The sequence below is a fragment of the Zootoca vivipara genome, chromosome 7 (assembly GCF_965207765.1).
Source record: "Zootoca vivipara chromosome 7, rZooViv2.hap1.1, whole genome shotgun sequence".
Taxonomy (NCBI): domain Eukaryota; kingdom Metazoa; phylum Chordata; class Lepidosauria; order Squamata; family Lacertidae; genus Zootoca; species Zootoca vivipara.
The window spans coordinates 61089749-61114853 of record NC_142590.1 but is presented as its reverse complement, the minus strand read 5'-3'; the positions used below and the strand labels follow the sequence as shown (position 1 = coordinate 61114853).

The following is a 25105-nucleotide window of genomic DNA, read 5'->3' as shown; positions in this document are numbered from 1 at the left end:
CGGAAATTGCTAAAGTGTCGTTTTGGGCATTTCCCCTTAAAAATAGCCAAAAGAGCTCAACATCTTTTCTGTCTGAATTTTCACTGTTTGAAATATGGCAAACAGCCCTTCCTGCCTACCCCCACTTGGGGGCATATGCCCATAGCTTTACCCGGATACTCCTGCATAGGAGTGCACTTATTTTCATCAGTGAGATGTTGATAGCTGGGTGTCCATTTATCAGGGTCAATGCAGCAGCATCATGTGTTGCAGATTCTGCACTGAGTGGGAATTTGGACTGAATACGAGGGTGATTCCTGCCCTCCTCCATACTTTATGCCCTCACATGTTCTTTGAATGCTTAAACAGGGCTGATGAGTCTATGTGGATGTATAGGGTTAGCCTCTTTCTCTCTCCTTTTAGAAGTGACTTGTCCAGTCCCACTCCCCGCCATAGCTGCCAAGTTTTCCCTTTTCTTGCGAGGAAGCCTATTCAGCATAATGGAAAATCCCTTTAAAAAGGGGATAACTTGGCAGCTATTCTCCCCGCTCAGTGCAGAATCTGAAATACAGGACGCAGTTACAGTAACACTGACAAATGGACACCCAGTCACCAACATTTTGCAGGTAGGTTCCCTTGGTGTTGTATCAAAGCATTCTCTATTGATTTCCTACCATTTTCTAGAATGCAAGAAATAAAACCTCAAAATGTAGCCTGGCTCTTTGCCACAAAGACTTCATGGGCTTTCTCAGCCTTTAACGCTTCCCAGCTGTTGCCTGATTTGTCAGTACTAATTAAGCACAGTGCATTCGTACCAGATTAAGTGTTTTTTTAATACTTCTGAATAGGTATACTCTCAAAACCTTTATTGGAATCACTTACAAACATTGTTGCTCTATAAATTACCTTCTGAATAGGTAATTTATAGAGCAACAAAATAAGGTTACAGGCTATTCACATAATGTTGCAAATAAAACACAGTGTGTGCTGCTGCTTTTTTTATATATAAAAAAAGTATACAAAGTTCCTCTTTGAGGTCCCATCACCTAAATTACCAGAAATCTCCCAGTGTTCAGGCAGAAAGCATCTCCTAAAAATTAGTAAGCGTTTAGAGCAGCATCTCAGGTCAGTTAAAATGTTGGGTTCGTTTCAGAACTTCAGCAGAGGGAAATGTTAAGCATCACACCCATAATTTAAAAGGAAGCAACCCACAGCAATTCAGCCTAGAGAGCCTCTTCTAAAGGCCCATGGCTTTTTAGGAAGTCCGTATTGATTCCAGAGCATGTTGCTGTAAGCAGGCAACATGCCCATCTAAGCCCATGCAGTGTGGCTGGACATCAAAACAGGCTGACCCATTAGAGATATGATAACCCTTGGAGGCCTGCTGTGACAACTTTGCAAAGGAATTTGAGGGTAAAAATCACTTGCATTCACATTGAACTGGACAGAAATAGTATAGATCTGAAGGTGTCCGAAGCACCATCTGGCATGGAATCAAATTCAGTTGTTGTGGTCCTGATGATGTAGGCAAGATGCTTGAGGGAATTTGTTCAATTGCATGTCTTTTCAAGCTTTACCCAAAAGCTAACCAGAAATTACTCCTGTGGGAGACTGCAGTTAAACATAAATATGAGTGACTATGAATTATTTGTAAATCACCACAGAGTTGTATTGCTAGATAGACCTAGCTAGTTAGGTCACACCCCCTCTCCAGAGTGGGAGGAAGTGAAGCCTTTCTTCTCGCTGTCCTCCCTTTGCATCATGTAATAAACCAGGGTAGGTGTGCTTAAAAAGTCAGCAAAAACAAGACCTGGAGCTGACTGTAACTCAGATCATCAGCTTCTTATAGCAAAATTCCAGCTTAAACTGAAGAAAGTAGGAAAAACCACTGGGCCAGTAAGATACAATCTGAATCAAATCCCTTATGAATACACAGTGGAAGTGAGGAACAGGTTTAAGGATTTAGATTTGGTGGACAGAGTGCCTGAAGAACTATGGATGGAGGCTCGTAACATTATACAGGAGGCAGCAACGAAAACCATCCCAAGGAAAAGGAAATGCAAGAAAGCAAAATGGCTATCCAACAAGGCCTTACAAATAGCGGAGGAGAGGAGGCAAGCAAAATGCAAGGGAGATAGGGAAAGATACAGGAAGCTGAATGCAGATTTCCAAAAAACAGCAAGGAGAGACAAGAGGGTCTTCTTAAATGAGCAATGCAAAGAAATAGAGGAAAACAATAGAATGGGGAAAACCAGAGATCTGTTCAAGAAAATTGGAGATATGAAAGGAACATTTCGTACAAAGATTACCATAATCAAGGACAAAAGTGGTAAGGACCTAACAGAAGCAGAAGACATCAAGAAGAGGTGGCAAGAATACACAGAGGAATTATACCAGAAAGATATGGAGGTCTCGTACACCCCAGGTAGTGTGGTTGCTGACCTTGAGCCAGACATCTTGGAGAGTGAAGTCAAATGGGCCTTAGAAAGCACTGCTAATAACAAGGCCAGTGGAAGTGATGATATTCCAGCTGAACTATTTAAAATTTTAAAAGATGATGCTGTTAAGGTGCTACACCCAATATGCCAGCAAGTTTGGAAAACTCAGCAATGGCCAGAGGATTGGAGAAGATCAGTCTACATCCCAATTCCAAAGAAGGGCAGTGCCAAAGAATGCTCCAACTACCGCACAATTGCGCTCATTTCACACGCTAGCAAGGTTATGCTTAAAATTCTACAAGGCAGGCTTAGGCAGTATGTGGATCGAGAACTCCCAGAAGTGCAAGCTGGATTTCGAATGGGCAGAGGAACCAGAGACCAAATAGCAAACATGCGCTGGATTATGGAGAAAGCTAGAGAGTTCCAGAAAAACGTCTACTTCTGCTTCATTGACTATGCAAAAGCCTTTGACTGCGTCGACCACAGCAAACTATGGCAAGTTCTTAAAGAAATGGGAGTGCCTGATCACCTCATCTGTCTCCTGAGAAATCTCTATGTGGGACAAGAAGCTACAGTTAGAACTGGATATGGAACAACTGATTGGTTCAAAATTGGGAAAGGAGTACGACAAGGTTGTATATTGTCTCCCTGCTTATTTAACTTATATGCAGAATTCATCATGCGAAAGGCTGGACTAGATGAATCCCAAGCCGGAATTAAGATTGCCGGAAGAAATATCAACAACCTCAGATATGCAGATGACACAACCTTGATGGCAGAAAGCGAGGAGGAATTAAAGAACCTTTTAATGAGGGTGAAAGAGGAGAGCACAAAATATGGTCTGAAGCGCAACATCAAAAAAACCAAGATCATGGCCACTGGTCCCATCACCTCCTGGCAAATAGAAGGGGAAGAAATGGAGGCAGTGAGAGATTTTACTTTCTTGGGCTCCTTGATCACTGCAGATGGTGACAGCAGTCACGAAATTAAAAGACGCCTGCTTCTTGGGAGAAAAGCAATGACAAACCTAGACAGCATCTTAAAAAGCAGAGACATCACCTTGCCAACAAAGGTCCGCATAGTTAAAGCTATGGTTTTTCCAGTAGTGATGTATGGAAGTGAGAGCTGGACCATAAAGAAGGCTGATCGCCGAAGAATTGATGCTTTTGAATTATGGTGCTGGAGGAGACTCTTGAGAGTCCCATGGACTGCTAGAAGACCAAACCTATCCATTCTTAAGGAAATCAGCCCTGAGTGCACCCTGGAAGGACAGATCGTGAAGCTGAGGCTCCAATACTTTGGCCACCTCATGAGAAGAGAAGAATCCTTGGAAAAGACCCTGATGTTGGGAAAGATTGAGGGCACTAGGAGAAGGGGACGACAGAGGACAAGATGGTTGGACAGTGTTCTCGAAGCTACAAACATGAGTTTGACCAAACTGCGGGAGGCAGTGCAAGACAGGAGTGCCTGGCGTGCTATGGTCCATGGGGTCACGAAGAGTCGGACACGACTAAACGACTAAACAACAACAACAGGTGTGCTTAAGCTAGCTCTAAGTTTAGAGCATGCTTGATGCTATCTTGCTGTACTTTCTACCCATGAATATTTTGCCTGTATTATCCTTGCTGCTTCATGCATGACCAAGACCTTGAATCTGTAATTAAGTATTTTAAACTTACTTAACAGTGTGTGATCTGCTCATTGCAAGAGGGGTAGAAAGAGGTCAGCTGCTTTGTGCAGCTGAACGGGATAGAAAGATCTAACAATGTATATTCCTAATGCTTTTCTGTGTTGCTTAGTCTTGTGAGTTTACTACTCTGTACTAGGGCTCTCTGTGTGCAAGCCCTGTTTTGAATCCAGGCGCCCAGCCAGTTCTTTTGTTGTTCACCCATACACACCTGTCCACAGGGATTCATATAGGTATTTATTTCCTCACAGGCCTAGGGAGTAGTGAATGTTTTGTAGAACCATGCAATGCCTTTTGTTTCTATGCAGAAATGTTCCAATGAGTTTAATGGATGTATACCTTAATGAGATACATGGATCGGTTTCAGAAATACTATGAAACAGGAGCAGTGAAATTTCAAAGCAAAATTCTGTCATTTGATGAAATGAATAAACTTTTGACACTTGAGTCATATATTTTTGGGGAACTGCCCTGTTCTTGTGATTGCAATTTGTTTTTAATGCTGTGTTTTAAATTACTTGCGTTGGAACTTTAGGATTAAAGGTGATTAATAAACCAAAATATGATCTACTACTACTACTAAGAAAAACCTTTAAGAAAGTAGCTCCAAGATTTTGTCTTTTTAAAAAAAACTTTCTTTAAACTGAACGAAATATCGAAGAGAAGGTTCTTTTGATCAGATGCCTGATAAATGTCTGGGCCTGTGCAGCTTCCTTTTTTATATATAGTTTTATATGTGTACCTTTTGGCTCCACTGTCACATGCACCTCCGACATTCAGGAAGCAAAACAACTGTCAATCTAGTACTTTCTTTCTTCACGCTTTCTCCTCCCCTCAGAAATCTACACCCACCCAACCAAAACAGGCAAACAAAATAGAACAAAAACATGTGCAGATAAAATAGGAGCACTCTAATTTATGTTCCACTTTTTGCTGGGACTTGTCTCTTTCCTAACTTCAGGTTAATAACACTCTGCACCACGAACACATTCAAGACACGTTATTGAAGCCATTCTTGCCACTGGCAACATAGTAGTAATTGCTAGGCTAGAATTCAGGGATCAGAACAGCTCCCATTCAGCTCTCAGCATTGGGGAATGTATAGGAGTGCTTTATTCAATGTGCAAGCAGCCAAATGGTTGTGTGATTCAATGCCCGCACAGGAATGTGTTAAGAACATGTACATTGCTACACACGAGTGCACACCACTAGATTTGTACAATGATGTCTAAACAGGACTGCTGTCACAGGCTGTATACACACCATACGCTGAAAGCGCACACCCCAAGAACCCTGGGAACCTCTGTTTGTTGAGAGTGCTGGGAATTGTAGCTCTATGAGGAGCAAACTACAGTTCCCAGGATGTTGTTTTTTTGAGGGGAAGGGAAGATGCTTTAAATGTATGGGGTACATGCAACTGGAGTCATCTCAGCCTCTCCTTAACTGGGGAAGAGAGGCTAAGACCAGCAACATGAAGCAACCTAAAAAGAACATAAGAGCTCTGTGAAAGGAAATTGTGATGCAGCAACTCAGAGTTCTAAGAAAGCATTGCTAAAGAAAACCAATTGTCTAAGCTTTTTTTTTCCTGTCTAGGTGATGCAAACATGCCAACTAATGCATGGAACAGCCACCACACTGGATTCAAGATGCGTGCTGGAAACTACAGGAAGGGAGTGTGTTGGTCCAAGGGTAGACAAAGAGGTGAGGTTCCAGGGCCAGTCTGAAGTCTAGAGAGTCCATGAGAGAGGTCAGTCCCATGAAGCTGAGGCAGGGAGCAGGGCAGGAAACTAGGCAAGGTCAGGAGCAGGAACACTGGTAGGAATCCAAGGCAGGTCGGAAGCAGGAACATGGGCAGGAATCCAGGGCAGGGCAGAAGCAGGGAGACAAGCCGGAACCTAGGGCAGGTCAGGAATTGGAGCACAGGCAGGATCTAGCAATCAGCAATGTTGCTCCCACAACCTGGGGCGGGGTCTGACCACCCTTTATCTCTGCCGAGGTAATGGCCAGTCCCGATCCCCCGATGACTCACCACCCTGCCCTGCCTGAATGTGAGCACTCTTCCTGTGCATACTTAGGTCTCTCAGCCCTGAGCCTCTGTAGCTCAGGAGACCCCAGAAAGTTACTGGACCCAGGAGCTGCCTCAGCTCCAGCTGGCAGTGGGCCAGCTGCTTTTGACAAGGTCTCCTGCACCTGGAACCAAGGCAGGCTCAGACCCCAGATTTGGCTCAGCTGATGCTGGTTGCAGGGGAGGCTGAGGAGACTGAGGCTCCTCAGGAGTAGGTCCCAACCTCAGTTCAGCCGACATCCCAGGCAAAGGGTCCAGTGCAGGCTGCGACTCCTCCGGCTCCGAGTCTGACCCAGAGTCCCAGGCCATCACAGGGAGAATGCTCTTATGCTCAAATCCTGCTTGCTGGTTTCCCACATACAGGAGCGAAACTAGGCTTGTCAAAGACCCAGTTTGGCATCTCCATGCATGCATTTGATTGCACACAGTGAAAGACTTGGAGCTCAATGGTGCCCCTCTGGAGGCTTCACCCAGAGCAAAAAACTGGTTAGCCCCCCCCCCCAGCTATGGCTCTGCCCACATGCATCTGTTCAGCCACTGTGAGATCTGGCAGACTCTTCTTATGTCTTACTGGAAGGACAGATCGTGAAGCTGAGGCTCCAATACTTTGGCCACCTCATGAGAAGAGAAGAATCCTTGGAAAAGACCCTGATGCTGGGAAAGATTGAGGGCACTAGGAGAAGGGGACGACAGAGGACGAGATGGTTGGACAGTGTTCTCGAAGCTACAAACATGAGTTTGACCAAACTGCGGGAGGCAGTGCAAGACAGGAGTGTCTGGCATGCTCTGGTCCATGGGGTCACGAAGAGTCGGACACGACTAAACGACTAAACAACAACAACAACAAAAGGCATGCCAATTTGGATTTTAGATCTCTCATGTGATTCTGATATTGGCATCTGCCTCCTACCATTCACGCTTCCTGGCATGGTTCCCACTATTTCTATCACCATGTCTTTATTCAAAGTGATAATGAGTTCATCCAAAACAAGGAATGTTTAAGGAAGTGGGGCAGAGATAAGCCACAAACAAGACAAAATAAGCATAAATTCTGCATTCCAGGGAGCCTAACACTCAGAAATCAACTTACTTATCCAGCATATGTAGGGATCTTCACGATTGTATGATGATGACAAAAAATGGTGAAAGAAAGAAATATAGAATCACCTCACCTGTATCTTGTTTGGCCAAAGGGTGCCTTCAATGAGGAAAGGACTGGACAGGGTATGGCAAGGCACTTACTTCAAATATGGATTTGGTGGGGCGGGGCAATTGCTTCTATGCTTAGAGAACAAAAGAGGTGTTAATGGGAAGGATCTCTTTGTGGGCTCCTCTCTGACAGATTTAACTAAGGACAAATCAGTATCATGTATTGGGAGGATGCTTTGCTTGTGGCTATCCAGTCCTTTAGCAATGGAGTCTGTGATGTAAAGCAGAGACAAACAACAGCTTGGGACCAATAGGTGGGGGCAGGGGGCATGCAGCATAGAAAAATGTGTAAAGCATGGACAGCAAACATTAAGTCAACATGATTCTTCAGTGACTTGGAAGTAGGGATATCTGAGAATTGAAACAATGATTTTTTTCATCCCATGTCTGGAACAGGAATCAGTCCATTGAATACGATCAGTATTCACTATTCTTGATTCTTTCAGTTTACAAATGATATGTAATTGTTTACATTCACAGGAACAGTGCTGTGTGTGATTAATACAAGGCAGAACAGAAAATGATGCCTTCTTGCACCCCTACTTGGAAGGGCAGGTTCCTTTCACAGTTATCAGTACATCACAATAAATAATAAAATAATATCTCAGTATAGTGAAGAGTTGGGACGCGGGTGGTGCTGTGGGTTAAACCACTGAGCTTAGGGATTGCCGATCAGAAGGTCAGCGGTTCGAATCCCCACGATGGGGTGAGCTCCCATTGTTTGGTCACAGCTCCTGCCAACCTAGCAGTTCGAAAGCACGTAAAAGTAGATAAATAGGTACCGCTACAGCGGGAAGGTAAACAGCGTTTCCATGTGCTGCTCTGGTTCACCAGAAGCGGCTTTGTCATGCTGGCCACATGACCTGGAAGCTGTACGCCGGCTCCCTCGGCCAATAACGCGAGATTAGCACTGCAACCCCAGAGTCGGTCACAACTGGACCTAATGGTCAGAGGTCCCTTTACCTTTACCTATAGTGAAGAGTAAACAGTGCATAACATCCTTGGCTCTAGGAAAGTATGATGATGATGATTTAATTTCTATGCAATTTAATATATTTAATATATCTCTAAGCAATGTACAGAAAACTGAAGCAACTGCAGACAAAATAAACAGAAATATTACAAAAACAGGCAATTACATATAAAAATGTTGCATTAATGCAACTGGGAAGTAGCTTTCCCAGTAAAGGGCCATCACAATTTTGCTTTTTTTGTTGTTGTTGTTGTTGTTGTTGTTGTTGTTGTTGTTTATGATAGGCCATAGGTTGCAGGGAGATTGTGACACAGTAGCTCAAAGTTCCAAGGAAGTATTGTAAAATAAAACCACTTGACTGAGTGCCTTTCCCCCTGGCTACCTGATACAGCCATGCATGGGACAGCTACCACACTGGTTTCAAGTTGAGGGGAGGGGTTGACATCATCACACAGAAGAAGAAATATATCTGCATCTCCAGAGATTTCCCTCTTTGATGAGGCAACAAAGGATGAAGAGTTAATCTCTATTATCTTTTCTTCCAACTTTTGCTGTGGCATCTCCACCCCTTTTTCTTGGAACTGGGTAATTCCCTCCAACTTGTCAGTCAATTTATTTGCAGGAAGGGTTTGTCATCATAATGGGTTTCCACAATACTTCTGTATCATTAGAGATGCCCCCCTTTCGTGAGGTCACAGGGGATAAACAATCTCTATTCCATTTCCCCCCTGGCATATCCACCCCTTTCCCTTAAAATTGGGCTACGCTTTTGAAGTTGTCAGGCAATCAAATTCTGGCCAATGGAGAGCTAATCTGCATTTTAGATCCCTCATTTAGTCTGGTATTGGCACCCACCCCCTACCATTCAGACTTGCTGCCATGGCTCTCTCTTTTTCTAATTGCACCAGCAATCTTTCTGTTGCGCATCCTGGGAGTCATTTTGGACTCACAGCTCTCCATGGAGGCACAGGTTAATTCTGTGTCCAGGGCGGCTGTCTACCAGCTCCATCTGGTACGCAGGCTGAGACCCTGCCTGCCCGCAGACTGACTGTCTCGCCAGAGTTGTGCATGCTCTGGTTATCTCCTGCTTGGACTACTGCAATGTGCTCTATGTGGGGCTACCTTTGAAGGTGACCCGGAAACTGCTATTAATCCAGAATGCGGCAGCTAGACTAGTGACTGGGAGTGGCCACCAGGACCACATAACACCAGTCCTAAGAGATCTACATTGGCTCCCAGTACATTTCCGAGCATAATTCAAAGTGTTGGTACTGACCTTTAAAGCCCTAAAACGGCCTCGGTCCTGTATACCTGAAGGAGCATCTCCACCCCCATCATTCAGCCTGGACACTGAGATCCAGCACCGAGGGCCTTCTGGCGGTTCCCTCATTGCGAGAAATGAGGTTACAGGGAACCAGACAGAGGGTCTTCTCAGTAGTGGCACCCGCCCTGTGGAACGCCCTCCCAGCAGATGTCAAGGCAATAAGCAACTATTTTACTTTTGGAAGACAACTGGAGGTGGCCCTGTTTAGGGAAGTTTTTAATGTTTGATGCTATACTGTTTTTAATATTCGGTTGGAAGCCGCCCAGAGTGGCTGGGGAAACCCAGCCACATGGGCGGGGTATAAATAATTTATTATTATTATTATTTATTATTATTACAAGCTGGTACTGTCTTCACATGTGCTGCCACTCTTTTTCACTCAGGAAAACATCAGAAAGAACTTTCTGGTGGTAAGAGATGTTCAACAGTGGAACAGACTCCCTTGGAATGTGGTGGACTCTCCTTCCTTGTTGGTTTTTAGCCAAAGATTGAATGGCTACCTGTCATTGATGCTTTAGTTGGGATTCCTACATTGCAGGGTTTGGGAATAGATGACCCTCGGGTCCCTTCCAACTCTGGTTTTGCATGCACTGGTATTTTTCACTCCTTAGACCACCCTAGGGTTGCCATATTTCTATTAGTGAAAATCTGGACAGAAAAGTTGTTGAGATTTTTTTTTTGCCCCAAAATGACAAAAATGGGACTGCAAACACAAGCTGTCATATGTCTGGATTTTCCCAGACATTCTCCCAATTTCTGTCAAGAAAATCCATGCGTATGGGAACCCTAGACCACCCTCTCTGAGAGGATAGCTTGATTCTTTGCTCGTTTTCCTGGCTGCATCTTCTTTCACCAACTCTCACTTCCACCTACCCAAAAGGGAAAGAGAAGTTCTCTCTTTCTTCTTCAGAGGAAAAACATGAATACGGAAGGATTGACGTGAAAGGGATGAATCTTGTCATCAGTTTATATGCTGATGATATGACATTTCTTTTGGATGACCTGGTTGCTGTGACCTGGGCATTAAAAGTCAAATTAGACAAGTGATAGGTTTGAGGGTAAATTTCAAGAGATCTGAACTACTGTGTCATTATGTTACCTGATCTATTCAGTTAAAATTTTCTAAAGAACTAAACATCCTCCTACTAAACAGACATTTCAGATACTATGGGATACAAGTCACAAAGAATCTAAATAATCTGTTTGCTATGAACTATGTGACAGTCTGGAAAGGAATAGCAAAGGAATAGCAAAATGGTGGAAGAAGTGTTTGGATTTGATATCCCACTTTATCACTACCCTAAGGAATCTCAAAGCGGCTAACATTCTCCTTTCCCTTCCTCTCTCACAACAAACACTCTGTGAGGTGAGTGGGGCTGAGAGACTTCAGAGAAGTGTGACTAGCCAAGGTCACTCAGCAGCTGCATGTGAAGGAGTGGAGACGCAAACCTGGTTCCCCAGATTGCGAGTCTACCGCTCTTAACCACTACACCACACTGCCCCTCTCTTTTTCAGGTTGTATAGCTACCATTAAAATGATAGTGCTTCCAAAATTATCATATTTATTTTACAAACACACATTACAAATATCTGACAAAAATCCTCAATACATGGCAATCTAAAGTACGGTAGCATACATTCCCCTGAAAGTCACAACCCCTGGGTTCCTAAAACATCAAGATACAGAGCAACTTTGTAGGGTGGGTGATCCCAAGTTTTCAGATCTATTTTGAAGCTATCAAATTGGACATCTGATTTCTTTAGTACCCTGTTTCTCATATTTTAAGACATACCCATAAAATAAGCCATAGCAGGATTTTTAAGCATTCAAGGAATATAAGCCATACCCTGAAAATAAGACATAGTGATAGGCGCAGCAGCAATGCCGGCCGCGGCAGGAGGAGGAGGAAAAAAATAAGACATCCCTTGAAAATAAGCCATAGTGTGTTTTTTTGAGGAAAAAATAAATATAAGACGTGTCTTATAATATGAGAAACACGGTAGAACAACTTGCAATGCGCACAAGTTGAGAGAGTTTTAATGGGTCAAAGTTTCCCATAGCAAAGCATTCTTCATCCCCCCCCAACACACATTTCAGCCTTACAATGCACCTCGACTATGAAATCAGTCTGGCACGATGGGCAGAAACACAAGGATAAACTGGTGCCTGGGATCTACCCTCTAATTCCAATTAATTGTCATCCAGGAATTGTTGGGAGCAGACAATTCCCCTTTGAATTTCTGCAAACCACAGGGATGTACAATACATTTTTCTACAGTCACAACTTCTCCCCAAGGATTTTTGGAGGACTCAACTGGAAAACAGGGTATCCCATGGCTGGTGTGGTACCAGGTTAGAAACTGGGTGAATCAACCACACATTAAGGAACAGGCCCTAGGCGAACTCATTTTATTTGAAAGGTTTGTGGACTCAGCAGATGGGATGGACCCTGGGCTGGTCTCTATGCTATATAAAATATTACTCTGGGTGGACATGGGTACAACTAATGGGCTGTGGCCTATGTGACAAATTTCTATTGAAGAGGCAGATTGGACTGCCATGTGGGACAAATTAGCCTTCAAATTGGTGTCAGCCTTAATGAAAGAAATGACATTGAAAATTCTACAGAAGTGGCACCTACTCCAGTTCGTCTGGACCACATTAGTGCTACACACCACCCACTTGTTGGAGGGGGTTACAATGATGGGTTCACATCAGGACATGGCCACATTCTGGGAGGAAGTGTTCAAAGAAATTAGAGAGATAACGGGGCAAAATATAGTCATAGAATCATAGAATTGGAAGAGACCACAAGGGCCATCCAGTCCAACCCCCTGCCAAGCAGGAAACACCATCAAAGCATCCTTGACATATGCCTGTCAAGCCTCTGCTTAAAGACCTCCAAAGAAGGAGACTCCACCACACTCCTGTGTCAGAGGCCTGGAGTTGGTTTATTTAATTTTTACATAGGGAACAACATGAATCTGCATTTTAAGCACCTTATTGGGCATCTTTTATTAGCAGCCATGATAGAAATATTGTAAATATTTAGAGAGTGACATTGACCACATGGTATAAAAATTCTGGCAATTTACACTGAAAGAAAAACAAAACTGTAAAGTTTGGGGGAGGTGCGAAGGTTTTATTTGATTTGTGGTTTTATTTTCCCATCTTCTTGCTGCCCAAACAGAAATAAGTTTGGTTAGCCCTACCTGCCAGTGTGAGACAAAGACCAGGAAAAACCAACTCTGCCTGATAGTACTGCCACCACTCCTGCAGTCCCCCAATCCTGAGCCAAGGGAAACTTAGCTTACATGTGGACACCCTTAGGATTTGCAAGGACAAGAACCAAATAGTCTACTCACTGCCTTTAGAGCTGAAAGCCCCAAAATTCCTCTGCACATTATGACCATGAAGCCAGGTACCAGATTCAGAGCCAAGCTTACTCCAAGAAGACACACAAGGGATAAATGCCACACTTCATTATGGAAGTGTAACTATTCATTATGGATGTTATAAACATGAGAATAAGATGAAGCACCCTTTAGCAATATAAATGACAGCTCAGAATTGCCAACAGTATAAAGGCACCTTTGGGAATTCAGGTACGGAACAAAATAATGTAGGTTGCTGGTCTCACCCTGATACCAGCCATTAGAATCATGAATCCCACCACCAGGCATCATTCAGGTACACATGGCTGCTGCAGTTCATGGCTGATCATCTGAATGGAGACCAGAGACCAGCTTTTGTATAAAAAGGCCTAGCTCCAGAAGAGTAGGTTTTCTTTCTGCCAATCAGGACTTAGGGTATATTTTCACAGTACTAGAGGGTGTAGGTGTTGGAAGATCATGCAGGAACTCAGTGGATTTCTGCACAGATATTCTGACCAAGTTATTGTGACCTTGACATGGTCATGAATCACTCTGGTAACAAGAGGAACTAATTAAATGGGACTTCTCCCTCAGGAAGTCAGGAAGACTGCACCCAGAACTCTGAGTAAAAAGAAGAAATAATAATTAATAAATGGGACAAAAAAGTGGGGTTTCTTATAGGAGAAGTTTGTCATCATCCCAGCTTTCCTTAATACTTCTAAATATTGCTGTTTCCCCCTCCTCCCCTTCCTCATTTTGCTCTGGCTCATTTACAGTACTTGTTTTGCTTACAACTGGGTGATTCATTAGAACTGGCCAGGTAATCTGTTTGCTAAAGAGGTGCAGATATGGATTTTAGATGTCTCGTGTCATTCTGATATTGTCATCTGCCTCCTGGAATGGTTCCCACAATTTTTATTGGACTGTCCCTGGCTTGTACAGAAAGAGAACCCTCCTTTTTGCAGTATATATGATGCTTCCAAACCCCTTTAGAACTTCATCCTACGACAGCAAGGACTCCAGAGGATATCAGAACGCAAAGAGCAAGAGATAATGGCTGGTGAGTATGAGCCGTCAGCAAACTTCTGGCTTGACAATTTAAGGAAGCAGGGCTTGAGGTAGGTGTGTGTGTGAAGACTTAGAGGGGTCAATGGAAAACCCAGAAAATAGGAGGTCTGGGTTCTCTTACAGGCTTCTTTCCAGAAATGGAGGCTCTAGAGATCTCTACAGCCAAGTTAAGTTCCACCAGTTGAAAAGAAAATATCCCAGAGAGCCTATTGGACAACAGAGGGAACCCCCAATATCACTTTATACATAGCATTTTAAAGCTCTAACTCATCTCATTTGAGTGAATGCATGCATCTATAGGTGCAGAAGTGATCAGAATTGTGGCTATTCTGCATGAATAAATTCAGAGTAAGAAGGGTAACATCTTGCTAATGTAGCACCAGTTTGCACAAGTTCCTCATGTGTGCATAGGGAGCTTGAGGTTAATGTAGCACCAGCTTGCACAAGTTCCTCATGTGTGCATAGGGAGCTTGAGGCAAGAGGGAAGGCAGACTGCACAAGCCCTCTCTCACGCAGCCCCCAATTACTGGTACTAACAGCTCTGTAGGCTGCTCTGCTGGGACAACATGTGTACAGCTGCATTGCTGCTAAGCAGTAGGGATGGGATTCAGAATCACTGATTGATGTGAGTTTTTTTCACAATTCCCTTTGGCAAACTTGATTCCTTCCACAAAATGGTTCATAAAAACCCCTTGGTGCAGCCATCTCCTTGATCATTGATCATTGACCATGCTGACCAGGACAGACAAAGTTTTCCATCAAATCTGATTGTAGCTGGAGTGCTTGTGTGCCTTATTCTAACTTGATTAAGCATGGAAGTATGTTTCCATGTTCATTTGGGCATGTCATACTATGTCCAGATTAGAAGACCATATAAGTCAATGGGCTTGCCATGTCATGCAAGGACATTTCCAAGTCAAAGTATGGTTTGCATTCATGACTTTTTAAGAATGATACTTGCTTAATATAAAAAGAAGCATTAACAAAATATCCAGTAACATCCGCCTTTTAAATAAAAACATGAACTCTTTCCTTATCTGTCTCCTAGCTCTCCTCTATTCCGGCTGAAAAAGTCCCAGTTTCTTTTTGTCATCATGCAATGGAGAGAGGAGAGCTAGGAGACATATAAGAAACATAACAATGAATGTTAATAGCTCTATTGGCACCTAAACGAAACAGGATGGTCCTGGGGAGGGCTGCTATAGAGGAACTGCATTTACTGTAGTCCCATTCATAGCTTGGTGTTAGTGGCTCCATTTTCCTCCAGGTTTTCTTGCAGGGTTGGTAAACACTGATTGGAAACTGAAAGAGAACACCATCAAGCACCATACTGATGAATATCCCGGCAAGGAACTGGTTGTGCGACGAGGACAAGCCTTTTTGATCTCTCTGACATCCAAAGAAGCATTGCCAGCTGCAGACAAACTAATATTTACTGTGGAAACAGGTGAACACTTTTATCTTCCCCTGTCCCCTCAAAAGGGAAAACAGTGCCTCTTCTGTAGAGTGGAACTAACCAAGCTTCACTCATATAGTCTTCCTCCAGCCTTCCCCACAAAACCCACAGTAGGCTATGTGCTGCACAAATCCACAGAAATGTGTAGCATGACTAGGTAAGTCCTCTGATCTCCTTGGGCATCTATCTTGATGCACCAATCCATCTTGATGGTGTGTGGACTTCTCAAAATATGAAGTCAACATACAGAGAAGCCACCTCTTCCTCCTCTTCCTCTTTCTTTCCAGGATCAGAGACACTGCAGGCAGAGACACGAGTGGCATTTGGCATCACTAGCACACCAAGCAGAAGATCTTGGAGTGCAGTACAGACCTCTGCTGGTTATGGCTCCCTGAGTGTCTCTATTTTGAGCCCAGTGGATGCTGCCATTGGACGCTACCAGATCAGCATCAAGACAGACTCCAGCAGAAGCATACACTCCTCCAGCCTTGGCACTTTTGTGTTGCTGTTTAACCCTTGGATGCCAGGTACAAAACATGTTCCCTAAGTCAGTGCTAGCCTAGCAGTTCAAAACCTGATCTCCTCCAGGTCCACCTGTAGGCTTCTGCATGACTGGTGGTAGACATAATCACTGTGTTGTATGTGAAGAAAGGTTAGAGATAGGAGAGCACTGGCATGATGCTGCACTGGTCTACCTGGACAAAGAGAAGGGCTATCACAGAACCTGTTTGTCATTCATCTTTCAGAGGATGATGTGTTCATGGCTAATGAGGCAGAGCGCAAAGAATATGTCCTCTCAGAATTTGGTATCATCTTTAAAACCTTTAAAAACAATGGAGGATGTTTACTGCCATGGGATTATGGCCAGGTAAATATAAAGTGGAGGGATTTCAAACTAGGGATGGAGAAGAGTTTGAGCAATGATTAGGAGGCTGGAGGGATTTGCAAACAAACTGACCCACTGAGAAATCCCCAAACCTTTTTGAGATGAGTTCCACCAAACAATGGAGAGGAAATGAGTTTAATGCAAACCGACTTAATTTGTACTTACCAAACCAAAATGCAACTAACCTTTGTAACTGGCATATCTCTGAATTTTGTGATGCAATTCTCTAACTAAAAAAAGATCTATACCAAAAGGCATACATTGGGGAACATGTGTGTAAAGGTGCATATATTGCATGGTCAGGCACCACAGCCCCTACCACCCCAACCAGAGAGGAATAACCAGTCTAAACACACACTTTTGGGATCAAATGAGACCACAGCATTATTTATTACTGATGTACAGGTTTTGGCATAAGCATTGGGAATGGCCTGAATGACCAGCTCACCTGATGGAAGTACATCCTCAGGATGGTTCTACGGTTTACATAAAATGGGTATCCCCCCACCCAGATTGCCACCTTGAGGACAGCTATGGCCCTAGCCTCCAATGGGGCATTGGGCATCTGAAAATCATTTTATAGAACCAAAACTTGGGAAACTGGCAGATGAAAGGGCTGCAGATGGTGAAGATGTTCCCTGGGCTGGATCTTAACAAACTTTGGATAATTCTCTGGAAAAGCTTGAGATTTCTCTGAGAATATGCCACAAGGAAGGAAGGAAGTTTGGAATCAGTATTTGCAGGTGCCACCCATCACTTGGGAACACTGGAATTCCTGGCATTCCAGTATTCTTAGAAAGCTCTCTCGGTGCTAATAATTTGATGGTGGTGGTGCATTTCACTAACTTGTCCAATATTTTCTTCTGTGGACAGTTTGAAGATGGCATTCTGGATATCTGCCTTTCCATGCTGGACATGGGCTTAAAATACCACAAGGACTCAACTGCTGGTGTGAGCCGTCTAAGTGACCCCATACATATTGGGCAAGTGCTCAGCGCTATGGTAAGGAAAGACTTGCTATTTTCACTCTTAACACAAATACAGCAGGCAAGTGTTTCTGTGGATCAGCCTTTGCTAACATGGTGGTTTCCAGCTGCTTTGGATTACAACTTTCATTACCTCTAGCTGCTCATTAGGATTTAGGGGAGCTGTATTCCAAAACAGCTGGAGGGCACCAGGTTGGCAAAGGCTTCTGTAGAGCCACAAGAGTGACTCCCACCTTCCTTCATGGCAGGCGCACATTTATTTGGTGGTGGCAAAATGCTGGTAATATGTGGCATCCCTAAACAGAGACTGGATTCTGCACAGCATATGAAGACCAGCAGTGTGTTGATTGCACAATAAATGGGCAAATATTTTTACTTTTTTCCAGATCAACTGCAATGATGACAGAGGAGTGTTGTATGGACGTTGGGAGGCTTGCAGTGATGGGAAAGACCCATGCAGCTGGTCAGGAAGTGTGGAGATATTGAGGCAATGGGAGAGCTCTGGATTTGAACCTGTCCGGTATGGGCAATGCTGGGTCTTTGCAGGAGTTCTGACTACGGGTATGTCTGCTTGAAACCTTCTGTGACATTGCCCTTCCAGACATGGTGCTGGGATGAGGAATGTGCTCAAGCACCAGGAACTACATTGCACTATAGTGGAAGGCAGTGTGAGATTTTTGCAAGTATTTAGCCTAACTAAAGGAGGTCAATGTGCATCACTGGAAAGCATGGGTGGTTGGATAAATGCAAAGGGAATCATGAAACTTATTTTAAAATGCATGCCCTGCACAGCATGTTCAAAGTGCCCAGGGAATAAAAGAATCACAGTCTCCCCTAATTGTTCCCTGGACTGACCCAGAGAGCCAGTCCAGGGAACAAACATGAGGGAGTAGATGGAGGAGAAAGAGGAAGCCCCTATGCTGCTGGTGGAAGTGTACTCTTGCAAAATAAAGTATACTATTCACTGTATCATATAAATTTCAACAGAAATGAGTCATAAAATTCAGTGGAACAAGCAGAAGACCCAGTGGATCCGTTCATACTCTAATCAGTTCATGGATCAGGTCTAGACATTGGTACATGTCTGTTCCACCTGTGTCAGTTCATAAAGTCCCAGCAATAACAAGTAGTTCCAGTTCCACAGAATCCTATTCCGAAGACAAGGATTTCTGGAATATAAACCTTGTTTCGCTGTCTTGAGCTTCATCAGTAGTACAGATTCAAAAGTGATGTAGCAAGATAGCAGTGGGAGGAAAGCAGCAGCACCTCCTCTTCACTAAGAGGCTATTGTAGAGGCCTCATTGCGAATGGGCTGCTGAGAAGGGAGGGTATGCGGCCTCCCAAGAGTGCACTGCAATAATTGCTGCCTCTGCAGCAGCAGCAGAGGGTGATGCATTCCTTAGAGGCCAGATCTGCTGCCCCTGTGGATCTTGCCATCTGAGGCAGTCACCTCACCTTACCTCATAGGTGGGCCGGCCCTGACCTATTAAGCCACACTTCCAGCTGTCCTTGATCTGCAGGAGGGAAGATGCATCTGTCGCAGCTTAAGAGGCCCAGTGCAGCCATTGTCTTGTTCCAGCCAACACTGTGTTGTTGGTTAGATTTCCCAGGTTCCTAGCAAGGCCAAGGAGCTGTCCAGCAGCATAAGCAGCTGATCTCTTGCCAGGTTGCTGAAGCAGTAAGTGAAAAGTCCAGCCGATGAGCAGAATTAGCACACAAGGCAAGGAACTGGGCAGCAGGATGTGCTGGACAGATGGATGAGCTATTAGCCATGATGGGTATTATGCTGTGCCTCCATGGATCATGAATGCTCTGCCTCCATGGATAAAGGCAGTAATGGTTTTAAATACCAGTTGCTGGAAACTGCAGGTGGGGGGAGAGTTCTTGCGGTCAGCACCATCTTGTGGGTTTCCCACAGGCATCTGGTCAACCACTGTGAGAACAGGATGCTATACTAGATGGGCCACTGGCCTGATCTGGCAAGCTCTTCTTATGTTCTTATGCACTAGAAACAGACAGGTGGGAAGTGGAAGGTTTTATAGTTGACCCTGTTGGCCCAGAATTTCTGGGAACCTCTAGAGAGTACTTTGGCATATGGTTCTTCCTCCTTAGTAGGACTCAGAGGGGGCGCTGAACCTTGTGCTGCCATGGGCCACAGGGGCCAGTGAGCCAGGGAATTCATTCCATGCTGCTGCCTGGCAAGGTGACATTTGATCCAAGGAGTCAACAAAGGGTATCTTAGAAAGAAGTGCTAGCAAAAGAGCACAGTAGGGAACAATGTTGCTGTAATACCGGTGAGTCCCATTATTTCCATGTTCTCTCTCTCTCTCTCTCTCTCTCTCTCTCTCTCTCTCTCTCTCTCTCTCTCTCTCTCTCTCCTTTTTGTAGTCCTCCGGTGCATAGGAATTCCCACTCGCATCATCTCCAACTTCAGTTCTGGCTGTGACAAAAATGAAAATCTGATTCTGGAACCATCAGAGCGTACCTGGTAAATCAGCCTCCTTCTCATCCACCACAACACATCTGGGGCTCCTATACACCAGCATCTGCAGACAAGACCAGAGATGGAAACTGAGGCACAATGGCTGTAGGACAAAACCAGACATCTTTGTCCTTTGCCCCCACTTCTCTGCCACACTTGGCAGTATTTGTGACCTTCCCTACATGCAGACATGCAAAACATCTCCTTGCAGTGACTAATAATTCCTTATTTTCTGTGATAGAAGGCCCAGTTACAGCTAGCTAAAAGGAGGGAGGAAACAGCACTTTGAGAGGGGTGAAAGAAGAGGTTTTGTGCCTGATGTCCAGCTGTATAAGAGTATGGCCTCTGAGCTGTGTAAAATCCACCCCAAGGGAATATTTACAGCCAGAGAAGGCAGTCTCTGAGCTGGAGGTGGGGGTGGGGAGGTTAGATTGAAAGACAGTGGTTATTGTCTTTTAAGGGTATACTGACATAAGAGAACTGGGAAGCTGTGAGGGAACACTCTACTTAAGTCCCAATTCAGTAGGGTGGGTATGTATATTCTAGGAAGAGAAGAATAATCCCAAACCATTTAGAAAGTCTGATATACAGAGTCTACTACAGGAGCCTCAGGGGTGAAATTTCTAAAGGCGGAGGACCTGAAACACAACAGGACTAAAAGAATCAGCCTGTTCTAATGCCCACAAGTTATCGAAGTCTAAGTTATAACACCTTAGGTGTTAGCTGTAAATTTGCTATCTTATTGAAAAACCTGAGACATCTGCTGAGTTCAGCATATATAATTTGCTAATTCTTTGAGGTTCTCCAACTCCTGAGACATTCTTGTTCATCATTCTTGTTGTGAAATAGACCCCTTTTCTGCTTAATCTCATAAGTGCCAGAGTTTTCTTTTTTGAAAAAAAAATAGTCAGAAGGAGAGGGGTATGCCTCATCTCTCTGGACAGCTCATCCTCCATGCTCTGCATTATTCAGATACAGTGGTAGTGACCCACTGTACCATTCTGTTCCAGCAGCACCAGACAGTGCTTGCTCAGTCACAGGCAGCTCCAGGATGCTGAGGTGTGAGCTTCCCAAAGCCATTTGTGCCCCACTGATGTGAACCATTTGTGTCACACTGATGCTGTTTTCCTCTTTCTGATGCAAAACACTTTGAGCATGATATATATAAAATGAACAGCTCCCACCATGGCTGCTGTTGGAAGCAGAATGTTAGATTAGGTAGACTCACCTTGATCTAATTCAACTGCAAGGCTCCTTCTTTGTTTTCCTCCTATGCTCTCAACATTCATTCACCCCCAGAAAACCTTGTCACCATGAGTCAGTTGAGTCGAACACAGCATGGCCTGCTAACTACAACAAAAACAAGCAGGGCTCCCAGGTGCTCATGGAAATCAGCTCCACTCTCCTCTGAAAGCAGCTGACCCTAAGATTTGGGGCATCGTTGCAAACCTGCACATCAGATTTCTTTATTCTTGGCTGCAGGAACTTCCATGTGTGGAATGAATGCTGGTTTGCTCGACCTGACCTTGGCTGCATGTACAATGGGTGGCAAGTTCTGGATGCAACTCCACAATGTCGAAGTACTACAGGTACACGAGTTGACTGCTGGGGGAGTTGGTTGTGTCTTGCTCTGTTCAGCCTCTTGCCATGCTATTGCTGTATGATGGAAATGTCCAGATTCTGTCATGCTCCCTCCATATTCAGAGGCAGTATGAGCCCTCAGCACCAGTTGCTGAAAAATAAAATGAATGGGGAAAGCTGTTGTTTAGAGATATACTTCCCCCAAATGTGGAGGCTTCATTGAGCTGTCATTGCCTATAACCACTGACAGACTCGCTCTCCATGATTCTGTGTAGTCCTTCTCTGAGCAATTTAAGCTAGCAGTCCTCACCACAAATCCCATGGGTTCACCATGTGGCATGTAATGTCATACTTGTCTTATTTAAAAAAACCTATTTTGTCCCCAGGATATACAGTAATTCTGTCTGATCATTTTTGCACACACTGCAGATGCAGACCTTTCCCCTTTTCCTTAACTCTCCAGACAAATCCGAGTGTGGTCCAGCTTCAGTGAAGGCCATCAAGGAGGGAGACGTGGACCTGCCGTATGACACTGCATTCGTCTTTTCAGAGGTCAATGCTGACATTGAGGACTCATTGGACACCACGTCCATTGGGCAAAACATAAGCACAAAGGCTGTGGGCAGCAATGATCGCCTGGATGTCACTGATAATTATAAATACAAAGAAGGTGATGCAAAAGAGCTTCCCCTATAAATAAGTGGAAATGTTTGGAGGTGATTGGGTCTCTGCTATAACACTGGCTTGTATTCAATTTAGGAATAAGCAGATCATTTCATCAGTGCAAGGATTTCTCTTTATGCAATGTAAAATCCCCCCCATAGCTGCCAAGTTTTCCCTTTTCTCGCGAGGAAGCCTATTCAGCATAAGGGAATTTCCCTTTAAAAAAGGGATAACTTGGCAGCTATGATCCCCCCTCCCCTGCCCTCTAAATCTGTTTACCAGCCCCTACCTAGAGTAGACCCCATTGTGCTAAAACTAACATTTGTCTTAGCACAAGTATTTAGCTGAATATCACCCTTTTACAGTCAATGGCCACTTAACCCATAGTGGCAGCAACCACACATTTTCGTGATGTTGGACAATATGAGACTCACCACACTTCTGCCTGCAGTTAAGAATGGTCTACATATATTGTCAGAGCAGGCACAGATGCTAGGCATAAGGAAACTGAAACACACAGACCCAGAGGCAGTTCAAATGCATTTTCAGGCACCTTGTTTTTGTCCAAGTAAGTGTTTGGCTGGGGCAGTGAAGACAAAATGGATGGCATCTTCCCTCTAAATCTGTACTCCAGGCACAGCCAATTGTATCTGAATCCATGTGCAACATCCAAGCTAGACCTAGGTCAGTAGTCAACTTGCCAGGGAACCCTACATACCCCAACCATGCTCTGTGTTAGAACTTGCACTGCTGTGACATTTGAGTAGTTAAAGTGGTCTCTGGCCTAGGGAAAGCCAGAGAGAGAAGGCTGGTGAGCTTCATGCAACACACTCTTGATCCCAGGGGCTGCTAATGAACATGCATCATTGGAGTCAGAGGGCCCTGTCAAATTTTGCCATCCTATTCTTTCTTTTTCAGGTTCTGTCAAGGAAAGGGAAATATTTGCAAAGGCTCGTGCCAAACTCAATCTGAAAACAAGCCACTCTGAGCCTGCCAGAAGCCTAAGAGAAGCTGCAAAGCCCAATGTCTTTGGGAAAATCAAAGTGAAGAGCCCCCTGGAGATTGGCAAGGATGTCCACTTGGTCTTGAGGCTGACAAACCTCGGTTCTACAACTGAGTACCTAACACCCAATATGGCCGCTTGGTCAATTCACAACACTGGGAAACCCATTCATGAGATCTGGAAAGCCTCCATCTTGGTGACCCTTGGCCCCAAAGAAGGTAAGTTTTTTCTTGGGTTTCTTTATAACCAGGTATGAGTTATGAGTTATAACCAGGTATGAGCCAGAGAATGTGGGCAAGGAAGGAGGATTGTTTGGCACCTCAACCAGATGAGGGCACTCCTGAAGTTGAACACACATAATTGATAAAACCTGGTGAAGTGAATCCTAAATGGTCCATCCTTGTAAGAATTTAGTTAACTGATGTGAGGGGGACAGAAGACTCCAAATTACCTGTTGCAGCCTAGCAGGAGATAATAGACATGGATACATTGCATGTTACATGCCTCTGGAAAATCAAATCACAGAGTTATATCAAAGTAAGTTCCACATTGAAATAATGGATTTAAGTAAGTCACACCCATTAATTTCAGTAGATCTATTCTGAGTACACCAAACATGAAAAGAATCTACAGCAGGCATGTCCAACTTCCAAGAGACTGCAGTCTACTCCTACTACCATGGACCCCCCCGCAATCATCTAGTAGATCGCGATCGACCTGTTGGACATCCCTCATCTACAGGAAATAAGTTTACCATCCCCCAAGTGCTGTTGAACCAAACACTATTTGGCAACGATGGCTTCTTTTCTTCCCTTGGGTTGTTCCATCCCAAGTGGTCTTCCAGTCAGCCTTTGACCAGCAAAGTGGCTGCCTCATGCCTCACCAGTGTGCAGTGGTGGGCAGTTCCTGCTTTCTCACATCCTGGGAATACAGGGAATTGCCTGTGTGATGACATCAGTGCATGCCTGCCTCCTTTCCACTTGCTTCCAAGCAAGAAACAGGAAATGATGGAGAAGGGCCTTGCTTTTTCAGCCATTGGCATTTGAGGGAGGGATGCAAAGTTTTTATGATTCTCCTATCCCACACCATCCCCCTTCCAGCTAGGACAGAATTACAGCAAAGTGGGCCCCAAAGGGGGAGCCCTGCCTTGGGAACATTCTGGTCCTTCTCCATCAGAGCAACATAGGGAGGGTTCTCTTAAATAAGGAACAACCATCTGCCAGGCTTGTGCAACCACACCTCATAGTGATATTTTTTTTCCCCAGAAAAAGAAATTCCTATCAATATTCCATATGCTATGTACAAGCAGTACCTGCTTATAGACAACCTGATTCAAGTCACAGCTTCATGGTCAAAAAAAGAGGGGGATAATGTGAGCAGAGTCATAATCCTCGAGAAACCCAGCGTCACAATAAAGGTAAACCCTGAGCCATTATGAGCTGATTCCCTTGTGTCTGCCTAGGGTTAAGGCAGGCTCAAATGTCATACATAAAAACACCCCAAGAATCACTGCGCTTCGCTACCTGCAACTCTGAGTGCAGGCAGACAGAGGAACCAGCGAGAGGAGGTGGTTCCCAGGGGAAGGAGGAGGGGGAGCTGTGTCACTATGGGCCTATCATTTTGAACCTGGGTCAGGCTATAGCCTTTGGAGGGGTTGCCAGTAACTCTGTTCAACTTTTTTCTGAGCAGGTGCTGGGAGAGGCAAAAGTGGGCAAGGAAGTGAAGGTGGCAGTGACCATTGACAACTGTTTTGATGAGGAGCTGAAGGATGGTGTGCTGAAGGTGGAGGGTAGTGGCTTACTGGAAAAAACCTTCAAGAAAAAGTAAGTATTTGGGGCATCTGGGCAGGTGTGGTGGCTCTGCACAGGGTACCAACTTTCCTTCTGACTGGGTCACAGATAGAGAATGGAGGGGCAACATCTCAAACAAG

At 44.4% G+C, this 25105-nt stretch overlaps 1 protein-coding gene across 1 annotated transcript; it reads left to right on the top strand.

Moving 5' to 3' along the window:
* Positions 1-14103: 14103 nt before the first annotated feature.
* Positions 14104-24613, top strand: LOC118088499 (protein-glutamine gamma-glutamyltransferase E-like). The gene is made up of 11 exons (XM_088673601.1): positions 14104-14110; positions 15398-15565; positions 15862-16101; positions 16321-16442; positions 17334-17462; positions 17833-18007; positions 19835-19934; positions 21411-21517; positions 21973-22179; positions 23091-23393; positions 24441-24613. The coding sequence occupies exons 1-11, from the start codon at positions 14104-14106 to the stop codon at positions 24611-24613; spliced, it is 1731 nt and encodes a 576-aa protein (XP_088529727.1).
* The last annotated feature ends 492 nt before the right edge of the window (positions 24614-25105 follow it).